The sequence below is a fragment of the Muscardinus avellanarius genome (assembly GCF_963383645.1).
Source record: "Muscardinus avellanarius genome assembly, chromosome: 4".
In the NCBI taxonomy this organism is placed as follows: Eukaryota; Metazoa; Chordata; class Mammalia; order Rodentia; family Gliridae; genus Muscardinus; species Muscardinus avellanarius.
In genome coordinates, this window is record NC_137789.1 from 157,856,208 (window position 1) to 157,881,947 (window position 25,740).

The 25,740-nt window shown below is 43.5% G+C and overlaps 1 protein-coding gene across 1 annotated transcript; it reads left to right on the forward strand.

Annotated features, from left to right (window-relative positions):
* Positions 1–2,028: 2,028 nt before the first annotated feature.
* NPS (neuropeptide S) lies at positions 2,029–5,578 on the forward strand (the record flags this gene model as incomplete). Its single annotated transcript, XM_080694882.1, has 3 exons — positions 2,029–2,036; positions 2,147–2,228; positions 5,399–5,578. The coding sequence occupies 3 exons, from the start codon at positions 2,029–2,031 to the stop codon at positions 5,576–5,578; spliced, it is 270 nt and encodes an 89-aa protein (XP_080551008.1).
* Positions 5,579–25,740: the final 20,162 nt, after the last annotated feature.

Sequence of the window (25,740 nt, forward strand, 5' to 3'; positions counted from 1 at the left end):
AAACCATGACAATCTGTCAGGAAGTGTTCAGGGAGTTGTGTTAGGGAAGAGATCCACATATCTCAGCATTGATTCTAATCCTTGTCCAATCTTAGTTTTCATCCACCTGCTCACTCCCCTGTGCTGGATTCCCTCAGTCAGAAGACCCTCTGCTTACCTTCTGCATTATCCAGCATTCTTACAGCTCTTTTCCAAAGCCTGACCACACAATTAGATGAAAAAAGATTATGTGCTCATAGTTTCCTTGGAAGTTCTGGGTTCAGTTCATGTGAGGCTGGGGACTGTGGATCTCACGAAACAGAGGTGGAAGCAGAGGGAGGGAGTGAGCAAGGCTGTGCTACTCACATCATGGAGGCTAGAAGCAAGAGAGAGATCAAGGGGAGGAGGAATCATATATGATTCCAAGCCCACACCCACAGGGACCCACCTTCTCCAGCACACGCCACCAGCCTGGAGCACCACACAGATACCTCTATTACAATGAATGCATCCACGGCTGAGATTACAACTCTCATGACTTAACTGTATCATCCATGCGTATTAATAAATGAGCTATTTGGGGGATATTATATGGCTAACTATGACACTGTCGCTTTAGAAAATCCTATCGTTTCTTTTCAAGTCCTGGTGTCTCAAAAGAGGAAGTAGGGAGGGGATGTGGAATTGAAATATTAACAAACTTCCACCTGGTTCTTTTTTTTTCAGAGCTGCCTTCTCCACATGTTAGAGTACTCAGTTCCAGGAATACTTGAGTCTGTCAAGGGTCTGTTAGGAAGCACATTTCTCACATCTACCTAGTCAATTCCTCATCACGTAACAGAACATTGCCGCTGTCGTCTTGTTCCCAATTCCCTTCGCTCTTGAGTGTTTATTTTAGCTGGATTTCAGGAGACATCTGAATGAAGCTTATATATTCAATCCCTCGGGGCCTTCAGGTCCCCCTGCTTCACAATGTCCCTACAGTGTCCCTCAAAAGAACCCCAATCAAAGGTGTTTGGGTCATTTGCCCCAGCATCAATCCTGTGATCTGCTTTCCCCCAAGAATCCAGGCACCTGCCTTTCCTGTGACAACCAAACTGGACCTATGCAACTGATAGTCGCATGAGTCATGTGGAGTGACATTTTCCAAAAGAAAAGAGTGCCGCACTGACAAATGGCAGCTGTGTTGCCCCAAAGGTGCTGATCTTGAGGAGACACAGATTTTCTTCAACTGCTTTGCCTCCATCTTGGTAACACTGGCCATCCAAGCAGAAAGCACACTCTTTGGTGTTTGTCTCCACTGTAGACCTCAACAGTATTTGTTCATGCTTAGTGCCTCTGAATCAATTGATTAATAAGGGTACACATTGAAGTACAAGGGCTTCCCAGAAAAGTCCCACACCCTGGGAGGAAGAGGAGGCCATGCAAGCTGATGTTTACAGGACTCTGGGTCTGGGACCTTCGACAGATACAGTGTCCCTTTTTGACTTGAAGGACTGGTCAAAAGGGTATGCTATCTACTTCTCTGCTCTAACTGTTGAAGTCCAAAGGGAAGAAAATCTAGCGTGGAAAATGTAAGTGAGCTACATGAGGTGTTTTAGTAGCTGCTCTTTGGTCCAACATTAGTATCTTTTGTGTCAGTCTCTAAAACAAGATGTCTGGGACATTCAAATAACTAATGTCATCTTTCTTAAGTGTTTAAACGCCAAGTTGAAAAAAAAAACTTTGGGTTCCTTTGGAGACCTCTGGCCATCAATGTCACAATGACGCAGTGTGAGGACAAAGCTTTTGAAGGGCATTTTAATGGCAACCTTTCAGTGAAGTCAACTGATAGCAGCTCAGTGACAACGCCTGTAGATGACAATGCCTTTTCCAAGTTAACGAGAACAAAAGGTCACAGCTGGACCACCTAGTCACATGTGATGGGGCGTCGTGACATTTTTACTTCTGAACTTTCCTGGTATAAAAGGGCCACCCCAGGAGGATCTGACAGTATGTGTGAGGAATTTGGCAATAAGACAAATCTGCACAGATTTTGGAAAGTCCAAAATGACCAGGTAAAATACTGCATTTTGCTTCAAAGAGGAATACTGTCTATATACCTCTAAACTTGCACTTGCCTATATGAGACTAAATCTAGTGTCTATTTATTGACTTTACTTTTCAGCTCATTAAAATTCAACCTTATCTTACTTCTGTCCCTGTCCACGATGCACCTGCTTTGTTGTTACCCAGTTCTGTCTTCTAAGGTAAGAGTTTTGTCTCGACTCATGATGCTTGAATGTGTAATTAGATTTGTAGAATATCTAAGTTTGAGCTAATATCAAGAAACAGGATAGAAAAGTGATTTTCTTTATCTGGAGAGATTTCAGTGAAAAAAGTGTAAGTAGATTCGTGAACTTAGTAAAAGGAAACATTTATGTGATAATAAGTAATATTGAACTATATTAAATTGGTTGTCAATTATTTAGGGGTTGGTCCCTGCACAGAGAAATATTCTTTTCATTGAAAAATGTTAAATTTTGCCCATAACAATTTATTTACTCTACATGAATCAACTCATAATCAGTCATTGAAATTATATAAAAAATAATAACAGTCATTTTTCAGAAATAGTAAATTTTCTAATATTTTGTGAAAATAAGGCTCCTTTAAAGATAAAATATAGACAAAAACATCTCAATGAAGTATTACAAAAATATTAATATTAATTCATATATTTATTTAAGAGTATTGATTGAACTCTTTTGTTCACTGGACCATTCAAGGCATTCAGGAAATGAATGGCTTTCTTTGGAATATTTACTGCTATTTCTATGATATTTCAGTTGTTTCTATGTAATATTAAGTTTTAAAAATTTTTAAATATTTTTGTTTGCTGATAACATTTTGATATTTCAGTTGTTTCTATGTAATATTAAGTTTTAAAATTTTTTAAATATCTTTGTTTGCTGATAACATTTTGAACTTCAACTTTTCTTCATTAAAACATAACATGCCATACTATAATTACTGAGAGCAATATAATTTATGGCACTACTGCTAGAATAAAGAGATGTCATATAAATCCTAAATGATCAATCTGTGCCCTAACAGAATGATCTAGTTCTTTATATTATTGGTCCTTTCCCTAATCTTTGCATCTGTCATTTTTCTATTTCTTGTTTACTTAATATAGCTGCTCTTTTTCCTGTCTTATTCCTGTGAGCATTCAGCACTAATTTAGTCATTGATTCCATAAGACAACACATTGATCAAGTTGATGAGTCACAAACCATAAATTGGTATGTTTTTTCAAGTGTCTTCTTAATGACTTTCTATTCTTTCCCCAAAGGCTTGCTCATGACATTTCCGTTGAACAAGAGACACTTGTCTGGATCTTTTTTTTTTTAAATTAACCATGTTCTTTTTTTTTCTAAAACACTTATGAGACCTCCTTGCTCATAAATAAAGGGTTTATCTTTTCATTGCATTTTCTGCATCTTCCATATTTCTATTTTTGCACATGACAATTTCGTTCTATCACCCTGTCATCCAGGAATGGTATGGGTGGTATTCATGTCAATTTGACTGTTTAGGGTGAATGACTCTGCTGTCAAATACAGATAGGATTATAGGAGTGTTTTGAACTTCATAAAACATATCAAACAGGCAAGTGTACATTATTACTCTGTTAAGGTCTTTTCCTTGCCAAGGGCCCCCTTCATATAAGCCAAGTACATCGTATTTTTTTCTAAGGATGGTCAAGACATTTTATAACCAGAACTGGTACCTTTCTTTTTAGTACAAAGTTGGCATCAGGAGCATTTCTGGAGAGAATTGGATTGCTTCCCTTCCTGCAGTGACTCATAGGTCCCTCCTACTGAGGATTCAAAATAGATGGCACTAATCTATCATGTTTAGGTTCCCTGTGTGAACCCAGAGAGACACACACAGTGGTGTCAGCCAGAGATTTTAGATTGGTTTTCCCATAATCAATATTTATGAAATTGTCTTTAGCTATTCCTGGATGAAAATGAATTAAAATTACAAGAAAGTCTACTTTCTTTCCCCAGATGCCAATAGGAAGGGTTTTCCCGGGAGCTCTGACCCCTGGAGTCTGCAGTAGACCACTCAGCCAGGGTGAAGAATTCTGGGAGGGTTTTATGCACTCTAGCTCCATTTCAACCTATGGCCAAAATATTCTTCATCCACCAAGACAACAAAGAGTATAATATTTTGGCTTTGTAATAAAATCATCCATCTCTTTTAATTATAGTCAGACAAAATACCTGGGGTTGGATCCGATGCCTCTGGGGGATGGTTTAACCTACAAGCCAGCTTATTTTCTTGTCAAACATCATGGAATTCATAGCACTGGCTTCACAGAGATTTTTGAGAGTAAATTGAGATGAGGCACATGGCACAGTAGCACAGAGATCACTGATAAATTATCGCTTTCATTACTGATGAGATTCATACTCACACCTTGTTGAATCACCTCGTGATTCTTCTGAAGGCCTGCAGCAGAGACGACACGAGGTGTATCGACGGTTCTCAGAGCCTTCGCTCAGAGCTGCCTCTTGGATTTGCCAGCTGGGACGAGGAGCATGATGACCTCTGCTTGGTTTCCTCATTGGCAAAACGGGGGTTGAACTACAGGGTGTGTGTGTGTGTGTGTGTGTGTGTGTGTGTGTGTGTGTTGCTGAACCCAGGAGCAGTCTACACCCTCAACCTTATTTTATTTTGAAACAGGGCCTTCCTAAATTTCTGACAGTCTTGCTAAGTTGCCGAGGCTGACCTCAAGCCTGCAGTCCTGTCTCAGCCTCCCAAGTACTGGGATTACAGGCCTGCGCCACCACACTTGGCTGACCTGCGGGTTCTTGAGGTTCCAGATTATTTCTTCTGTCACGCATTGCCCCAGCCCTAATCCTATCCTCCAGATCTCCAGTCACTGGTGAGGAATGGGTGAAAGCTAAAAGGTAAAGAAGCCTTTAAGCGGCAAGACCTCCTTATAGAGAACCCAGGGCAAGTCGTCGGGAAACCCAGAAGAAGCATCGGCTGGTTGAAACTGGGGCTTGGTCATCCTGGGTGGTTTTTCTAAGTGAATTTTAAAAACGATTCCCAAGACTAATTAGTGCCACTTGAAATACTCCTTATAACAGCAATGAGATAACTATGTACAGTGCGTGAGGTACATGCTGAACAGCAGCGATTACATAAGTAGTGCAAAAATCAGACATCACTCAAAAAATGCTTTGTATTAAAATGTATGTTTTTAATGCTTTGTATCAAAGTATATGTTGTGTTTTAGCACAATTTTCTCCCTGGAGAAGATTAGATATATTGGAATTATTGCCATGAGGTTTTGCAAATTGTTACTGTTGAAGTACATGTTTAAAGCTGTGTTCTCTCTCTCCTCCCCCATCCGAATCGCCAGGAGTCTGGAAAATCTGATTACTGTCTCATCCTGCTAAACCGCTGCCTGGCCAAGCTCGATGGGAGCGAGGGACTGGCTTTTTTAAAGCCAATTTTGGAGAAGACATCGATGAAGAGGTCCTTCCGCAATGGAGTTGGCACAGGGATTAAAAAAACTTCCTTTCGAAGAGCAAAGCCATAAACAAGTGTGCGGAGGACTCTGGGAATTAATCTCACACCATGGGGACCGTGACTAATGTGCTCAAAGTCATTCATATTTTACCATCAGGTGTTGGTTTGCTCTCCACCCCCAAATATCTTTCCTAAATGGTTCAGAATAAATTGAGTTTGAAAACATGTAAACTCGTTCCTAACTTCTGCTTGCGAGAGAAAAAGCTGTTCCTGTGCTCAGTAACTTTTCCAAATGGGGAAGGGCATATTTGCTTTGCTCTTAGGTTGGCTGGAATATGTGAGCGTTTTTGCAATCATGATAACAGTATGACTTTTTCCTGACTGTAATATTGTAATATCATTACTTTGTGTATTGCAGTATAAATGTATACTACTCTTTCCCTTTGAAACGCAATTTTCTGGAATGATTTAGCTGGGCCAGTTCTTTGGGCTGTGCTTCTATTTTTAAGAGAGTCTTGTGAAATTAGCCAAAATGAAGATCAATCACCAGATCGATACCCGCCGCAGCAGGGGCCCCTGCGTATGGGTCTTTACTCGCTTTTCCAATTCCAAATATACTTACATATGGATTGTTGTTTGGTCCGAGCTATTCGTTGCCTCTTTAAGTCTTAAAACATGAGATGCTGCCAATAAAAGCAGGAATAAGAGGGTCACTGAGAGCTGCTGCTGGGTGGGGAGTCTGGGGCCAGGCCCCTCACTCTGTGCAGCTAGGAGCCCACTCCCTACTCCCAGGGAGTCCATGGGCACTCTTCATGATTAGTTCTTGTTATCATAATTATCAGCACATATTAATTACACAGTTAGTGGATTGGATCAAGACATTTCCACGGAAAAAGCATCACATTCCTTTTTTTTGGTCTGGATACTAAGAATTCAACTTCAATCAGGGGTGTCCTGCCTCTGAACTACACCCCCAGACCTATTTCGTTTTGTTTTGTTTTTGTTTTGAAAGAGTCTCAACAAGTTACTGCTTGCTGGCTTTGAACCTGTGGTCCTACTGCCTTGATATTGCTTTTAAAAAGGGTTCTGCAACGCTGGTTGGTGTGTTTCCAAAAGCATGCATTTAATAAATGTGTTCATACATGTGGAATTCTGCAGTGTGCTAAGGGTGTTCACTGGAAGCCGTACACTATTCCTAGGCTGGGAGCTTCAAACACTGTGCGAATGATGCTTTCTCTAGTCACTGGCTTGGGATAGAGACAGATTTTGGAATATGGTCCCCAGGGCGAGCAGTTCTCATAGAAGCCTGGAGGGCCTGCCAATCAATATATTCACCAAACACTATCCAAATACGTTATGTTGGAGAAGGTGCCCCAAATTCACTCCAAAACACAAAGCCTCTGTAGATCTTCTGTGGTTGGTCCTTATCTTTTATGAACACAGGTGGTTTCATGGTTTGGGTCATCCTGCTGCCCAGATTAATGCGAAGTATTTGGGGATTAAGTAATATGCTATCATAATCACGTTTTCAGGGAAGGGACACTTATTTTAAGGATGAGGAAGTCTCAAGGAGACACATAAGGAATGCATGCCGGAGTGTTCAGGAGCAGAAGGTCTCCAGGTCGTGCTCACCACCCCCAAGGTCGCAGGCTGTCTCTCGTCCCCTCCCAACACCATGGGCCCTGACCCCTGTGTGTCCACTTCCACAGGACACTGCTCTGCCTGGCTTGTGTTGCTCCAAACAACCTCACAACTCTTTGATTTCTTTGGAGGGCAGAGCTCAACTGCTGGTCCTAGCCACAGAGCCAGCGGTGCAGGGTCCTGAGTCTGAGTATGCTGGCATGGGTGCCGGACAGGGCTGACCCTAGAAGGGCTGTGGGAAAGAGGAAGGAGAAGACCATTGTGCAGAGTTACCGGCCCCACTCCCCATCTGTTCCCTGAATCCAAAAGAATCCCCATAGCCTATGTTCTGTTCCTTCTGATATAATATATTTCAGGTCTAAGGGGCCAGGTGGAATCTCCACTAGTTTTTAATCATTCTTCTTTAATAAATTAACATTTTACCCCTAAGGTCAGATGCCTCTCTTTTTCACGTCCCCCTGAAAACATGCATGCACGCACGTGCGCGCGCGTGCACACACACACACACACACACACACACACACACACACACACACACACACACAGCCAAGGTTAATTTTCTAGACCTTAAGGCATAGCTGCTTTGGATTTTGATACAAATGTGGTCCTTCTAGAAAGACACATGGAGGAACAGGGTGTGGGTGGGACTGGAGTGCAGGGTATAGGGGGCAGAGCTGGCACAAGCTGGGTTTGCTCCTCCAGCTGCCCAGCATCCATCCATGGCCCCAGCCGTCTTCTGTCAATCACAACAGCTTGTCCGGAGACTCCTCCTGCACCTGCTCCTCTTACAGCTGCAGAGAAGGGGGCACCAACTGTTGCTGGCTCTTCACACTGGCCACCACCTCTGCCCCCAGGAGGCACGGGCTGGGAGGTGGAAGCTCTTGTGTAAGTGTGGAGAGGAGGCATTGCCCTAGTGCTATGCTAGGATCTTGGAGCTATGGCTTCTGTCGACCATCCGCACCAGGTCCCCTTCCTGCTTGGGATCCACAGAGTGTGCATAAGCCCTGAGCTATACTCCCAGCCCTATTCTTTATTTTTTATTTTTTATTTTATTTTATTTTTTTGGTGGTACTGGGGTTCCTGGAAGCCCTTCTACCTCGGGGCTACACTCCCAGACCTATTTTTACATTTTCATTTTGGAAACAGGGTCTCCTAAGCCAGCGCACGGCTGGCTTCGAACCTGCGTGATCCTCCTGTCTCCGCCTCCCAAGTGCGGGGATTACAAGCGTACGCCACCACGCCCGGCTTTATTTTTTATTTTGAAACAGGGTCTCACTAGGTTGTGGAGGGCTTCACTAAATAGCTGAGGCTGGCTGCAAACCTGCGACCCTCTTGTCTCAGTACTGGGTTTTCAAACGTGCACCACCACTCCCAGCTCTTTTTCTCTCTTTTTGATCGAAGACAATGCATGTTCCAGTTCACTTTGTGTACGTGTGAAGGGAGGCCGTTTTAAGGCATTTTAAGTTTTGTGGGCTAGTAACTCATGTCCTCTTGTTTTCTGTCGCTGTGGCTCTTCTTCTGTTCCTATGGGGCAGCTTTAAAAATCAAAACCATGGCCAGTGGCAGTTCTGCTCTCCTTCCTCTTGACCCTAACACTGGACCTCTCTCTTGGAGCATCTGGAAACACAGCAAGGAACTGGTCCCTTACATGGCTTCTCAGAACTATGAGGCCTAATGAGTAGCAAGCAGTGTGCTTCCAGGAAAGCGCAGGAAATCTGGTAAAAGTTTTTGTGGAAATTGGTCTCACGTATCTGCCCAGCACTACTGGATGGAAGCTAACTAGGTGGGCTGATAGGTGTTATTTACTACTTCAAAGCAGAAACAAGTCACTGCGTCAGGAAACCTGTGCTAAGTAGTGGGTTGATGGGATCTTCGTCTAGAAAAGAGGAAAGGTCACTGTTTCAGGGAACACTTCCTCATTTCCTATTATTTGCATTTATATGGGCTGGTTGAAGTAATAAAACACCAAAAGCATAATTAGAAAAGTTCTCTTCCCATTTCTAGATTCTAAAATATCATCTTAGCCTCCGGGAGAAAAGCACTATGAAAAAGTATTCACACTCAAAAAAACATAGCAGATTATAAGTGGGCAGAAGGGAAAAATTGCTTTCTGAGGAAAAATTATACCTCTTGCTAAGGTGAGAGGAATAAAATGCTTAAAACAAAATATATTTCCAAATCACGTTTAGATAGTCATTGGAGAGGTGAGGCAGGATGGCCACCAAGGAGCTGCATCCAGTCTCTGGCTCCCCTTGCAAAGACTCCCCAGCTAGCCTTTCTGCCCGAAGCTGGAAGGACAGGGGTGCTGTGGGCAGTAGCAAGTGGCGGTGAGGACAATCTGGTGACCCTTCACCCCTCCTCACTAAGGCACATCGACGGAGGCTGGAATTTCTTCACCTTCAGAGCTGCAGCACTACGTGAAGCTCTGGAAGCCCTTGGGATGCAGTGTCCCCAGGGGTGAGCAACGTTTTAATTTCCTTCAACTCTACTTGAATGTTATTTTCAAGTTTCATCTGGAGATAATTTATTGGAGAGAAAGGAAAAGGGCTCATGAGGGCCACAGGTATCTGGGAAGAGGGAACCCTGGTGTGGGAAAGGTGAGCACAAAGGGGGCAGGGAGGCAGAAGACCCAGGAGCACTGGCCCACAGACAGTGCCTGAAGCCCAGTGCTATGGTCTGCTCAGTGGTGCCCAACCTTCGGGAACCTTCTGAGCCTAAGTCCCACCGTCACCAGACAAGGCTTGTATGATTGAACTTGTAGGGTTGTTCATTCACCTATTTATTGCTTCACTTAGCAGTCCAATATTTATTGAGCACCTACTGCATTCCAGGAACAGAGTTCCAGGCACTGGGAGTGCAGCAGTAAAGAAAATAAATCAAGATGAACAGGCTGAAATTGGCAAAGCCTAATATATACTTGTAATGTGACACATGTTAACTGGTCTGGTAAGATGTGGGTGATCTGGCAAAAAATTGTCAGATAAATTGATACATCTTATCTGCCTAGCATTATCGGTGGGAACACTAATTAGAAATATGTGTAGATGTTATTTGACATGCACACACATATAATAAACATAACACTTACACAATGTATATATAAACTAATATAACATACATACACATTTAATAGTATATACACTATATATTCTTTCATATGTAATTATATGTATATATGTGTACTATTTTTAGATGGTGACATAAAAGACAGCAAGGAAGAAGTGGTGTGGGCAGAAGTGGGAATATAATTTCTAATACAGTGGTTACAGAAGGAAAGGAAGAATTACTGAAAATATTAGTAAAGAATTCAAATCCTTGGAGCAAAGGGAGCCTGCAGAGAGTGAGGAGATGGAACCAGCCAGGTAAGGGGGCTTTGTAAGGGTCTTAAAAGGCTTTTTATTTTTTCTGAGTAACAGAAAGCCCCTGGATGGTTTTCAGCAGAAAAACAACACACTAAATGTATCTTTTATTTTTCTGATTTCAAAAGAATGAGAAATAAAATACACACATGATACATTCTGATAAAAGTAGCAGTGTTTCTTTTTATGAAGGAGACTCATGACCACGGATTCCCTCTCTTCCTTGTCTGTTTCACAGTTCTGCCCCCAAGAAACAGAAAAGCTGTGATGTGCAGCTTCTGGCCCAGACCTGGGCAGGGAGAGGGGGAACTCTCCAAGGTGCTGATCGCACCTGGGCCGATAGAGCAGATTCCTCAACCACCTTGAAAACTCACCTTAAAAGGTGGAATGCGATCCCACTGGATTCTTCTTTTTTTATGTAAGAATGAGGAACATTTTGTTCCTACAAATATCTTCTAAAATCTTCATAGAAACGCCCTTTTCACTGAAGGGTATGTATGAGAATGGGTGGAAACAGCAGGCAAGAAAACATAAAAATTAAGATTTCTATTTTTGTACTTGAATGTTCAGGGTGCTCACCTCATTCTATTTCTTTGGGCTATTGTTTCTCAAGTTGAAACCTCAAAAACCGATCAAAGCTGTCTGCTATAAAATTTCTACTCCGAATACTTCACCTCCATCTTTAAGCAATTGCGGGGCAGAATCAACATGTCAGGGAAGGGAAATCTGAAAACCACTAGATTTCTTTCCCATGCAGAGTAGGACTGAGACTAGAAAGGGCTGATGCCAGAATCCCATTCCCATAATAAATATTCATACTCTCTTATGAGAGGTATGGTGTGGCTTGGAATGTCCCCAGTATCGTATGTGCTCAGAGCTGGGCTTTTGGGAAGGGATTAGGTGATCAAACCAGGGCTTTTATTTAATTGGTGGACTTATCCATCAATGGATGAATCAACTACTGGAAGGTGGGACCTAGTAGGAAGGAGCAGATCACTGGGGCGTGCCCTGGAAGCAGTTTCTTGTCCCCTGCCTCTCCCCTTCTGCTCCCGGCTGCCATGAGCTGAGCAGCTCTCCTTTGACACACCTTTCCACCATCATGTTCTGCCTCACCTCAGGCCAAGTACAGTGGAGCCAACCAACCCTGGACTGAGCCCCTGAAACCTTGAGCCAAAATTAACATTTCCTCTAAGTTATTCTTGTTGGGTACTTTGTGTTCAGCAATGAAAATTTGACTGACACGCCTATCAGACTATAACAGCAAGAAAGAAACATCTGGAAATTTGTCTTCTACCCTTCCCTTTTGGGGACTCATTTGTCTCTGTGAATATTCTCAATTCAATGCATGTTGGGGTAAGAAGGCAAGCTTCTCTGCTGATGGGAGATCAGTGCTTTGCTGTTCTTCTGTGAAGTAAAGATTATGTTCTGCTTGATGCACACAGCTCTCTGGGGGGCCTGGAATGAACCCTGTGGCCTGGTTGCTTCTCCTCTTCAGAAGGCTGTGCATACTTTCAACTGCTCCCCAAACCATCTTTCTCAAGCCAGGTATGTATCTTTCCTGAGTAAGTGGGACCCCTGCTCAGTCTTCCTGCCCCCTGCTTGTGAGGCCACTCACATATTTGCTCCCATACAAAAACAGGAAAGACTTATTGCTTGGAACACAAACCAGATGGACTCACAGGTCCAGCCATGCAGATACAAGCACAAGTTGCGACATCAGAGAGAGAGACCTGGTTCTGCAGTTGATTCAGCTGCTGAGCTCCAAACTGTGGGCTCTGTCTCAAGTCTGTGATGTTTGGAACATGTGTGAGCCTCGGACTGCCTTCTCCCATCAAGTACTAAATTCAGCTGATCCCTTATATGAAAAAAGAAACTTGCCAAAAATTGAACCTAAAGAGATCTTTGCTGAGTGGGACTGAATGCATAGTTATAAATGAACTCCTTCCCCATGGTATTCTGACTCCCTCTCACAAGCTGGAGATTTGTGCTCAGTCCTTCCATAGATTGTCTCATTTACCCTCTACCACCCTATGAGGACCAGGAGGTTGGTATTTCCATGTGTAGACAGAAGCTTAGATAAACACCATGACTTTCTCAAGATTTTATGCCTGGTAAGAAGCAGGTCAACTAGCTTCAAAACAGCTTCACAGTCCATGACATCCATCTACCCACTGTATGATGCTGTACACTGAATAAGAGAAAGAAAATGAAAAATTAGAGAAGGAGCATTCATTTTCCATTGTTGTATAGCAAATCACCAGAAACTTAGTCACTTCAAGCAACCCATGTTTATGATCACCCAAGGTCTAGAGTACAGGCCTGCCTTTGCTTGGCTCTCTGACTCGGGCCCTCCTGAGGCTCTAGCAAGTGTCAGTGAATCTGCATGTCATCTTAATGTCCAACTGGGGAAGGATCTCTGTCCAAGCTCATGACTTTGGGAAGAACTGAATCCTTCTCTGTGGCCACTTTCTTGCTGGCTCTTGGCAGGAGACCACTTCCAGTTCCCAAGGTTGCCCTCACTCCTCTGTACAGGGCCCCACCAAGGCTTCCAGCTTCCTCCAGGCTAATGAGGGTGAGAATCCTCCAGCCAGGTGCATGTCACAATAATGTGTAGAATGCAAGTGACATTCTGTCCACCTTGACCCTGTTCTCATGGCTAAAACCAAATCATAGGTTCTTCCACACTCAAGGGGAAATAGTTGCACATGGGTCTGACTACTGGGAGCTTGGAGGTCCTCAGCCACTGAAGTCAAGCGTGACAGTCTTAGCTCTGGGAGATGATAACCCCACTCTAGACAGGAGCTAAAAGAGGAGCAGACCCAAAGCAAATGACACTGAAAGTTTGGGAGTGGCCCCTTCAGGGAAGGTGCTGTGAGGTGCTTTGTCATGGTCTCACACACATGAAGCAGCCTTTAAGGGCTAGCCTGCACCCTATATCATGGCAAGCAACCTAGAGCCTGAGACTTAGATTGATGTTAGAGCTTAAACACATGGCAGCAGTTGAGCTGTTGGAGTGCTCCTACATGATAGGCACTGGATAAGGAGTTTGTATATGAGCCCATTAATTTCCCAAGATAACCTTAAAAATACAACACAATTCCTGTAAAGTAGGTTCGTGGTCGTTACGTTGAGAGAGATTAAGTTAGCTTCACAAGGTCATGTGGCTTCTGAGCAGCAGAAGCAGGCAAGGAACTCAGACAGTATGACTCCCGAGACTAAGCATGGCCCTACCTCAGCAGAAGGACACAGTGGGGAAATGAAGAGGTATTGGGAATTTCCAGGATATGTTATCCACAGGGAAGTGTATTCTCAGAGGAGAGAACAAAAGAACAATTAGGAAATGACCGGGTCCTATTCAAATAAAAGTAATGTGACATTACAAAAGAGCTGCCTATGCACGTGGTAAACACAGGCACAGGACTGCACGGTTGCCATCTTGCAAATAAGGAAGAGATGGTGCTTTTCCATCTAACACAGTAAAAATGATAAAAGTTGCATGAGAATAGACAGCCTATAGTGCCTTTGTAACTCTTGTTCTCTTGTCCACAATGGGACTTCGCGCATCCCTGGGCAAGCAGGTTAGTAATTATCAAAGTGAATTATGGTCATTGCCAAAGGATGACATTAGCTAAAATCCTGCTTCCTGACACCAGGATGGAAGCCCTCCAGATACATAAAAGAATTATAGCTTAAGATTCTTTTATAGTCTTTAATAAGCAAGATCTGCAGCCCAGAATCGGTGCACCGTGCTCTCTCCCAGGCTCCTCTGGGCTTTGGTAACCCAGGGCATGTTGAGGCCAGATCATTTCAGAGGGAGATTTAGCAGCATAGGCTTTGTGGTCGGATATACCGGAGCTCAATGGCATTCCACAACTGTAGGCATGTCTCAGGACCCCTCCAACTGTTTCCTCATTTGTAAAATGAAACCTACAGTGACACCACAGTAGGGCTGTAGTGGGGAACACAGAGAAATAATGCACTTTGATGCCTTCAGCCCAGCGCCAATCCCATGCCAGGGCTCTATGAAGGGAGCATTACGCACATCTCAGATTAGTGTCTGTGTCAATCAGCATCTCACCACTAAGCACCTAATGACCTCAGCTTAGAGGAAGGAAGATTTGCTTATGGTTCTGAGGATTTCAGTACATGTATATATAGTCCATTTTTATTGGTGCATTGTAATTATGCAGCACAGTGAGACTCAGAGTGGTAGGTACACAATGCACTCAGCACTCCTTGTGTGTCCCTCTGGTGCGCATGCCTACTCGCCTACCCCACAGGTAGTCTTTGTATCAATACACACAATTTCATGTATGAACCAAGGGTTAGTTGAATAGCTACCATCATCAGATCTCTCCTCCTCCTCCTCCTCCTCCTCCTCCTCCTCCTCCTTCTTCCTCTCTCTCTCTCCCTCCCATCCCCCATTCCACTAGTGTCTTATTTATCTGAGGTCCTCTTTGTTCCCACGTTCTCTCTAGCTTCCAAATATGAGTGAAAGCATTTAGCCTTTCACTTTCCGTGACTGGCTAATCTCACTAAGCATAATATTCTTGAGTTTCATCCATCTTTTGCAAACGACTCTTAGACACTGTTGGTGGGATTGCAAATTAGTACAGCTGCTATGGAGACCAGCATGGAGGTCCCTTAAAAGACTGGGCGTGGAACCGCCTTACAATCCAGCCATGCCACTTCTGGGGATTTTCTCAAAGGAACTGAAATCTATTACTATGACACATGCATTTTTGTGTCAATTTGTGTTTGTCTTGCAAATACCTTTGATCTTGTCTCCTTTAGTTTCTGGCTTTTGGGTCATGAGGAAAATAGGTTCTCATTCCAGAAATAATAAAAGATTTTAAGGTTTTATTCAAATCTTTGATCCAGGACATTTTATCTTCCTGAGTTAGGGTCCACCTTCAAGTGCATATTCATGAAAGTGTATGAATCCTCTTTATATATTTAAAATGCCTTCTTGCTGACTGCTCATAGAACTAGTAAAAGCTTGTTTAGTACACCACACTGAAGTTAGCATTTTTTCTCCTGTCAAAATTTTGCAGCTATTTGATTGCTCCTTTTTTTTTTTTCCTGGAGTCCTAGTATGTCTTTGAGAAACTAGAGTTATTCTCTCTTTTTTTTTCTTTTTACTTAAAAGCCTTCTCACCTGTTTCTTTTTATCGAGTATAAGATTTTTTTAACTTCTTCAAAGGTCAGCAATCTTACCAGGATAAATCTCTATTAGTCATTCTCCATCAATTTTCCAAGTCATGGTACATTTCTCAAAAACTCTCTGGCTTTACTATCATTTAATTTCATTAGTCTGCTCTGTGGTCCACAGAGCCCAGTGTCCATGTCCTCTTCACTGTCTGCCTCATTTGGAGGACTGGCTCAGCCTGATCCCCCAAACAGGATGAGCAACACTTAAGGGGAACCCTTTATTTGGAATGCAATTCCAGGACGGCAAGGATGAAAGAAAAACGGACATGCGCAAAGATAGCGGAAACACACAGCGCTGAGCACCCCTGAGCTGGTCATGGGTCCATCAGGACACACAGCCACTGTTCTGTGCTAGCACATGAGCGGTTGTACCTGGACATTCACTGGGGCGGAGACGAGGCGCCCGGCACTTGTCTACCAAATCTTTGGTCAAATCTGTCTGCTTGTTCCTTTCCATTGAAGTGTGTCCCACAGGATCCTCCCCTCCCTCCTTCATTGCTCAGGTCCCCAGGCAGCTGCCAGAACCACAGCCCTCTTCTCATCATATGAGGCTTCGTCTGAGCCTGGATGTGGTAAGAGCAGGAGCTGGGGTCACTCTGGGTTGGGTGTGGATGCAGACCTGAGCTGACGGTGTTAGGACAAATGGCAGAGGCAGTGGCCTGCTACCTGGCGTGTGCACGCACTACACAGAGGGAGTGTGTGGCTGCAGCCCCCAGGCGAGGCTGTCTCTAGGGGAAGGCAGCGTCCCTGGTTTCCATCCTTGGAAGGTCCTGGAAGTGTAGCCCTGCAAGCCAAGGAGGTTGGTTGTTGGCTCAATATTATCATTTTTCCTGATATTCTCTCATTTTCTGTCCTTTGTCTCTGTGCTGCCTGTGACTTTACAGTCCTGCCCTGACTATTATGAATCAGGGTCTACAGTGTGGATCCTGATCGTTGCAGCTTTTAAAACATTTTTTAAAAATTTTGGCAATAGCACTGTTTCTCTTGAAGAGAAAAATGGTGCGAGGAAAATGGTGCTATTGCCAAATAATAATCTCTTCTTTAAGACTGCCGAGTCGATTTTCTTCTCACTCTGTTATCACCTTTAATTTTTCAACATATTTTTTGCGGTACTGGAGATGGAACCCAGGGGCATTCTACCTCCAAGCTACACCTCCAGCCCTATTTTTTATTCTTTATTTTGAAACAGGGTCTCACTGAGTTGCAAACAGCCTCACCAAGTAGTAGCTGAAGCTGTCTGTGAACCATGATCCTCCCGTCTCAGCTTCCCAAATACTGTACAAGCGTGAGCCACCACACCCAGCTTTAACATGTGTTCTTTTTACTCACCACATATATGAAGAAATTCCCTGATTGATTTTATTTCCAAAAATGATCACTTTTAGAATGATCTCTCCCTCTTCTCTCCCTTTCTTCCTTTAAAAAAAAAAAGATATTTCAAAGGGACTGAGGTATAGCTCAGGGTTAGAGTATATGCTTGGCAGGCATGAGGCTCTGTGTTTATCCATAGAATCTCTTCCCAAATAAATAATAATAATAATAACAATAATAATAATAATAATTTCAGAATGATTTAAATCCTGTTTAACCTTTAGCATAAGTTGTCTTGTTTCATCCCTGTGCCGAAAGTCTGACCCAGGTACAATTATCCCTATGAAACACAGAGGCATCCTTGAATTTACCCAAAATACAGCCAATAGAGAACAGGCCCACATTCAGCTGTGTCTAGCTCCAAACCCTGTTTTCACTTCTTCTTCATTATTGTTGTTGTTGTTGTTGTTGTTGTTGTTGTTGTTGTTTGTGGTACTGGGGATTGAGCCCAGGAAGCTTCTACCTCTGAGCGATACCCCAGCCTTACTTTTTGTTCTTTACTTTGAGTTGTGGAGGCCTCACTAAGTAGCTGAGCTGGCCTCAAACCTGCAAACCTCCTGTCTCAGCCTCCCTAGTACTGGCATTACAAAAGTGGCTGTTTTCACTTATTGGGTGTTCTTGACATAGAGATGCTTCCTGTGTCTCCCAGAGCAGACCCCGTGTTGCCCTTCTCCCTGGTCTCATCTCACTACCTGCAGATCCGCAATCAAGTCAAAGGTGCTACTTACCTTCAGCTTCAGCATCTGTGAAGCACGGAGCTTAAAGTAGTTTTCCTCCGGTTCCAAGCCCCTGGGATCTGCTTTCTCAAACCCCACACTATTGGTTCCGGAGACCTCACCTGGACTTGCAGCTTCGGTTGCTGCACACTAAAATCAGTTTTTAAAAGCCAGATGCAAACTCGCAGCTCCACACTCCGTGGCAGGCTCTTGCTCAAGCAGTAGGGTACAACAAAGCATCAGTTCTAGGAAGCAGGGCGAACTGCTTCTCGGAGCTCAGAGGTGGGACAAATCCTTGATGCTTACCAGGGTCCCTGCAGGGGTCCTCTTGACCACCCGGTGTAGGTCAGGGCTTACTCTAGTGTGTGCGCGAAGTGGACACACAGTCATGACGGCATTTGACATCTGGACACCTAGTGTGCTTTTAAAAATTATAAAATGTTCTACCCTGTTGATCGAATAACATTAAAAAAACATTTTTAAAATCTATTTTTGTGTGTGTGGTACTGGGGATTGAACCCAGGGGCATTCTACCTCTGAGATACAACCCAGCCCTATTTTTTTTGTTCTTTATTTTGAAGCAGAGTCTCACTAAGTTGCAAAGGCCTCACTAAGTAGCTCAGGCTGTCCGTGAACATGCAAACCTTCTGCCTCGGCTTCCCAAGTGATGAGAAATTGAGCTGTCTTGATTGTTAATAAGAGCTATACTGATTGCTAATAAAAATAAGCTTACATACTTAGGCAAAACAACAAAATCCTTTTCTCTGTCTCTACACTGTTAGCCAAGAGCTGCCGATATTGACCTCGGTCAGCTAAAAATTAGCTGTTAGCTCAGCTAAACATGGAATGTTAAACACTAAATTCTCATAGCAGTTTAAATTAAGGTTAAAAGAACTCCATATTAATTACCAAGTACACAAAAGAGTTATCACCCAAAGTCTCCATACTTTAAAGACAAGTTTACATAATAAATAACTTGTAGCAGACAGAGATAGAAAAAGGCTGAAACTCCCCAAGGAGATGGGTGGATAGTACAGGCCTTCTCCAAAGTGGGCACATACCATGTTACCCCTGACCTAACAAGGTAACACATCTTGGTCATAAATCCAACGAGATAGGCGAACACCATGCAGGTCATTGGTGGGCCTGCGCCTGCATTGTCAGGGGAGGTGAAGATGCTAGCCAAGCAGGATGGAGAAGGAGAGGACGAGTCCTTATAAACTGTTCTGTGTTCAAAACGCCAGTGACTTATTTTCAAGTCACTTCTCTGCATCCCTCTGATGCAGTGCTTTGATGGTCTATCCCTTCTTTTTACCTTTGTAATAATAAATTTGCTTAAACTTATAGCAGTATAGTTCTGGCTATCTTTTCTAAACTAGCTAAGAACAAGAACCCACGTTGACATCTCTCAACCATTACACCAAGTACTGGGATTAAAAGTGTGTGCCACTATACCAGGAATCAAATTATTTTTTTGGAGGGGAGTACTAGAGATTGAATCCAGGGGTATTTTACCTCTGAACTACATCCCCAAACCTTTAATTTTTTTTTACTTTGAAACAGAGTCTCCCTAAGTTGCTGAGGGCCTTGCTAAGTTGCTGAGGCTGACCTCAAACCCATGATCCTCCTGTTCCCGCCTTCTAAGTAATGAGATTACAGGTGTGTGTCACCATGCCTGGCCCCTGAAAAATTATTTTAATGGTCAGTTTTCTCTCTTTCCTTCCTTCCTTCCTTCCTTCCTTCCTTCCTTCCTTCCTTCCTTCCTTCCTTCCTTCCTTTCTTCCTTCCTCCCATACTAGGAATTGGACCCACCTACCTTCAAGCTACACTACCAGGTCTTTTTATTTTGAAACAAGGTCTCACTAAATTGCTGAGGCTGGCCTCAATCCTCCAATCCTCCTGTTTCAGCATCCCAAGTGCAGATTACAGGCATGTGCCCCCATGCCTAGCTCCCTCTGGCAGCCAGGAGCTGCATGGTGTTGCATGGTGTGCTGGAGGACAGAGCTGAAGGCAGATGGCTGTTTTAAACCACGACGCCCAGGATTTGGACTTCATTTTCAGAAATTCAAGGGTGTCATGGTGACTTGGCCACAATGTCCTCTTGCTTTCTCTGGGTTTCTACAGTGGCCTGGCTGTGTGCCACCCCCCATTGTCCATTCTCCTCTGGGTCTGATACCTGAAGATTGCACTTTCGGGACTCTGGGTTCCAGTTTCAGGGGTGATCATGTGATGGGTCAGCCTTTCAGCTCCCCTCTGTGGGAATGGGTGCAGGGGTGAACCCAGATGTTTTCTGAACCTGCCTAGAGGGGAGTTCTTTGTGCTGTGGTCTTGGAGGAGTGAAGACAGGAACCCTTGGCATTCACTTTTCCATGAGAAGGGAGAACTTCAAATAGCGAGGAGTGATACAGGAATACAGGGAGGCACCAGTTCCTGAAGACAGGATGGGCCTGGAGTCCCTCGGGCAGGAAGCCAGGTCTGTTCCAGACCATCCACTCCCCGAAGCGACCTAGCGCATAATACCACCCAGCTCATTCGCTTTCACCCAGACAGCTCCGCGCAGCCTTCTAAGCTGGCGAGCAGGTGTTTCTGTGGTACCCTGCCTGTGCACCTTTGCTGCTAGGGCCAGACTCACTGTTCTCCATCCCCGTTGAAGGCAGACATCAGCTTTTCCTCCAATGTCTCGGCTTCTACAAAGCCACTTTGATGTTCTCTGATAACTCAGTCTTAGCACTTTGCCTGCCCGGGGAGCCTGCCTCAGGGTGCTGTTTCACCAGAACTATTCCCTAACACTTTCAAAAAGCAAAATGAAGTTGTCCCATGTTCGGTGACACAGTCCCTTCCCTTAGCTGGCAATAAGTGTCACTAGATCCTCAAATCGAGAGTGGCTCCAAGAAGGTTCTGGATCACCCTCTGTCTCAAGTGCATGCCGCATATTTGCTGCCCATAAACAGGGACCAGAGAGAAGAGGCAGGGCATCTTCGTCCTAAACTTCTGCCAGAGAGGAGGAGGAAAGGTTTAATGGAGGAGAGAAGGGGGTTAGTTGCTAGGTTCTTAAGATTCTTTTAATTTATTTTGTGGCTATAGCCATAAAAATAATCAATTCCTTTTTTTTTTTTTCCCAGTACTGGGGATGGAACCCAGGGGCATTGTATCTCCAAGCTACACTCCCTGTCCTATTTTTTAGTCTTTTTAATTTCTTTGAAACAGGGTTTCACTGAGTTGCGAAGGGCCTCTCTAAGTAGCTGAGGCTATCCTCTGTCTCCACCCCACCCCCCCGAATGCTGGGATTACAAGTGTGTGCTACCATGCCCAGCTAATTGCTTTCATTTGAATAAAGTTTTGTTTTCCTTTTTATATCTCAAAAAGCTTCCACATCCATCTCTGCACTAATCTTTATAATTCTGTGACACAGGTAGAAAAGCTATTGTAATTTGAGTTTTACAGGTGATGAAACTGAGCTTTATAGACACGAGCCAGGCACATGTAACTAAGTATTAGTCTGTAGTCTGCGGATTCTCAGGATACACATTGCCCTGTTTCCTGGTTTACAGATAGTATTTTATGTTATATTTCAGAAGGGATGTGAAGGAATTTGCCCCTGAGAACACAATGTCTCTTGTCCAGGGTTCCAAAAGTTTCAAGCTATGTAAGGACTGTCCAAAGGGCATCATTGTCATTGCTGTTTGACTCCCATTAGCCATTCTTAAAATTAGTTAATTGGAGAAGCTAAATTCAGTTTTTCACAAGAACTTTTGGGATATTTAAATCATTAGGCACTATCCATTATCTCTTTAAGGTTACCATTTCAGAAGTAGTAACTTATACAGGGTAGGAGACACAGACATTTGCAAGATTCCAGTTAAAGCCAACTGGAAAACAGGAAATAGATACAGCTATGTTGTTGTAAACCGAGTGTGGATAGGCATCTCTCCCCTGGATCCTGGCTTCAGATCCATGAAGGAATCAGGTGGTATTAGCTGGGCACGGTGGCAGATGCCTGTCATCCCATCACCTTGGAAGGCTAAGACAGGAGGATCGCAGGTTTGGGGCCAGCTTCAGCAACTTTGCAAGATGCTGTTTCCAAGTAAAAAAATAAAAAGGGTTGGAGAATGGCTCAGAGATATAATTCCCTGGGTTCAATCTCCAGTACCAAAAAATGAACAAAATAAAACAAAAACAAAACACAAAACAAAAGACTTAGTTGGTATCGGAAAGCCCTCCATTTCATCCTGGGCTCTGATATGGTTGTGGGATATGCGACCTTGCAGACCCAAGAGTAATCTCAGCTTGCCACCAGGGAGCTGGCAGTAACTTGGGAGAATTACTTCTTTCATTAGAATTTAGCTCTTAGAGAACTATTAATGACAGTAACTGTTTTATAGGGTTTTTAATAAAGACTAAATGAAATAATATATGTAAAATTCTCAGTGCAAGGCCTACTAGTAAATATTCAACATAAGTTGCTATTACTTTCAGCTTAGTTCTTAGCATAGTGTCAACACTACCATCTGCATCATGCCCAGAGTCCTCAAAACTAAGGTAAATCTCTTTGCAGAATCTTGTTTTCTAGCTTCCTGAGATCTAGCACAGTTCAGCATCTTGACACCCGTGGTCCATGAGCTTGCCTGTCTGCCCACGATGCGGAGATGTGCTCTGCACTTTATGCCCCCAGCAGCTCCCACAGAAGGGAGAGTAAAATATGACAAGGATAGAATGCTCTCATGCTAACATTGTGTCATCTGTAGTTCAAGCCCAGTGACTCAGTAGCTCTTCTGACACTGCACTCACCAGTTAGAGGGTCAGGTGGGGGCTGTCCATCTCATAGCTGTGATCCCACATGGCTTGAAATTGGCTTTATTTTTGACTGTACTCATCACTTTGACTTTTCCTCATTCTGTTTCTCTTGTGACTCTAATACTGTCTAGTCCAAGAGGAGATTCAGGACTCCTGGTTAGGACCTTGAGTATTGTAGGGTTCCAATTTCCTTGAAGATGTTTTCAGATCTAAATCCGATGGCTACATTAGTGGAGGTATTGCTAATTAATATCCCTTATAAATGATTTTATATGTGTGTGTGTGTTTGAATATACACATATATGTATATGTATATGTATATGTATATCCATATACACATATATGTATATGGATATATCCCACAAATATATATAAGGCTTGGAAAATAATTTGACCCTAGAAGACCCTCCATCTGTGTGTTTTTTACTGAGAAAATCCTGCTGATAAGTGCTGTTAAAAGCTTTTGAACTTTCAAAATATAATTGGACTTAATGAAAGAAAAGAAAAATCTTCCGACCTGATAAAATGGCCCTCAGACAAATGGTGGGAAAATGTGTTAAAAATTGTTTAAATGGATTTCAAAAATCTAATCCAACCCCCCTTCCTTCCTCTCCTCCATGGTAAGTGTTCAGTTTCTAGAAAGAAAAAAAAGCAATTATAAGATTAAGCTGCATATTTTTAAATCATAAAGGTTCTAGAATTCTCACAGTAGAGGGGTTGTGTGGGATGTCTATTTACTTTCAGCTAAAATTTCTTTGCTTAAGTTATGTGCACAAGTTTCTTCTTCCATGTTTAATTTTAGGATGGCACTCAAGTTTGCAGAAAATATTTACACATTAAAAAAGCTGAGCATATATTGCACTATTATTAACCCTTAATCCCGTTGACACTCACAGCACTTCTTTGTAACGACAAAATCCCCGCTCCCAATCTCTGTTCGAAGTTGGCAGCCACATTCTTCTGAATTCTTGCTTTGGTTGTGTTTTGGTCGTAATACAAGCGGCTTGGAATTTGGTGCAGGAGAAGCTACTAAAACATCAAAGCATCATAGTTCAAGTTTGTTGGGATGTAGACACAAACCTGACACATGGTTTTCACAGGAGAGAAGCATAGGGCTTATTGCACGGTGATCAGATCCCAAGTGAAGATGCTCCATCATCTATTAAGGTACAAAGATCTGCTGTGCACCTCTCTGGTCTGCATCGCAGGGAAGATGAAGGAGGAGGAGATGGAGGAGGAGGGAAAAAAAATGGATCCTTGTCCTCAAACAGCTGCCATGGAGTAGGAGGAAATTGAAATAGCTCCGGAGCTGAGTAAGCAAGCAAACCAGGGAAGAAAGAAATGTTACACGTCCCCAGCCCGCGGCATGGCTGGGAAAGCTTGCAGGCAGAGGAGGAAGCCGGCCCAGGAAGCTTGACCCCTCGCAGCAACTGGATGCCCATCACTGCGGGCTCAGACAGACATTCCTTGTGTCTCTCAAAGCAGCTTCGATCCCAGAGGATGCTCTTTTCTCCACTTCTCCATTCTAATCTGACACTGCTTGATGTGAGCTCTGGCAACTCTCCAGAGGGTTTGGGCTTTGAGTGCTGGGGGAAGAACCACAGGAACCTGAAACATCTGGTTCTGAGGAGAGCCCAGCAGTGTCCACCAGGGCAGGGTGAGAGAACTGCTTCTGAGAACTCCTTTGCGGGCAGGTAACAGGAAATATAACATGCTTCAGAACAAAGGTCTTGCTACAGGAGGTGAGGAAGGCAGAGGGCTGAGCCTCAGAACCCACCTGAAGCCATCAGCCGGGCACTCGACGGGCAGCTCTGCTCTGCTGCCCCTGAGGGGCCTCCTGCCTCTCACTGGAGAAGAGCTGCCCTCACGTACATGGTCACAGGCCCCTGGAGCTCAGCTGACCACTGCATGCTGTGGATATGAAGCACTCTCTTGGAGCCCTTGATGTGTGGGGACTCTGCAGGAGGATTCTGACTGCACTGGCTCCATGTGGGCTTTCTCCCAATCTGTCAGTGATGGCCAAAAGTAAGACCCTGCTATGAAGGTGACGCGTGACAGATTGAACCTCGTGTAAGAGCCGCACGCTATGTATGTGTGAACCTCACTGAGGAATCCAGGAAACCAGGGCATCTTTAGGCGGGAGCTGTGCAAGGCAGACAGTCCATAGAAGTCCACTAGAAGGCGCCATGTCTACTGGTCTTTCCTTCAGTCTCCAGAGTCTACAAAGCACTGCAGGAACAATTAGTAGGAAAAAGTTCAGTGAGCTGGTTTCTTTAGCTGTTGTGTAGACTGATGTCGTGTAGTCTTCAGGACGGACTGTTCTTGCTGGCTCTGCCCCTTTTCTTAGCTACCTGGACTGGAACAGGAAATGACCTAAGAGATAAGAGATGGCAGAGTCCCAGCCTAGTTTGACAGTGTTGTCGCTCTATCCTGCAATGAAAACATGTGTTCTGGGGCGGGGTGAGGGGAGAGGAAGAACCAGCACTGTGAGTCTGAGGGAATAGTGCTTGCCCGGGTCTCAGGCAGAGAACTATGGGTGCACTGCCACAGGTCGCCACTTGCATGATGATTACAGAATCCTTGGGCCATCTTACAACTGAACACATCCACAGAGCTCTCCTAGGCACACATTTATTTCTATGTTTCCCTAAAATTCTCTTATTTCTTACCAGGTGCATATTTTATGCCATTTTTTAGCCCGATGTAAACATATTACAATTGTAATTAATTTGTTTTGTTATCTATATTCTCAGTTTTTTGTGTGTCTTCATAATAACCATCTCCCAAACAAACATGGCTCTTATAAGTACATAAATATTTGTAATATGGTTTTAAAAATGGAAGACACATCTAAATGTATGACATAAAATGTTTAAGTTTAAAAGCTGTAATTAAATATTATAAAAGAACATAAAGAGATTTTTTTTCTGTTATGTAACCATTAAAACTTGGGCAAGAAAGTAAGTCTGAGGAAAGAAATTCCCATAGTACTATAATTTTATGCTAATATGCTGAGAAGACCCATTGCAAGTTGATGAGAACCAAAACCCATTCCCTCCAGATAATGGCATACAAAACAATTATTGTTTTGTGTGTGTGTGTTTGGATATATTGATGGGATCATTATGCTGCAGAAGAGA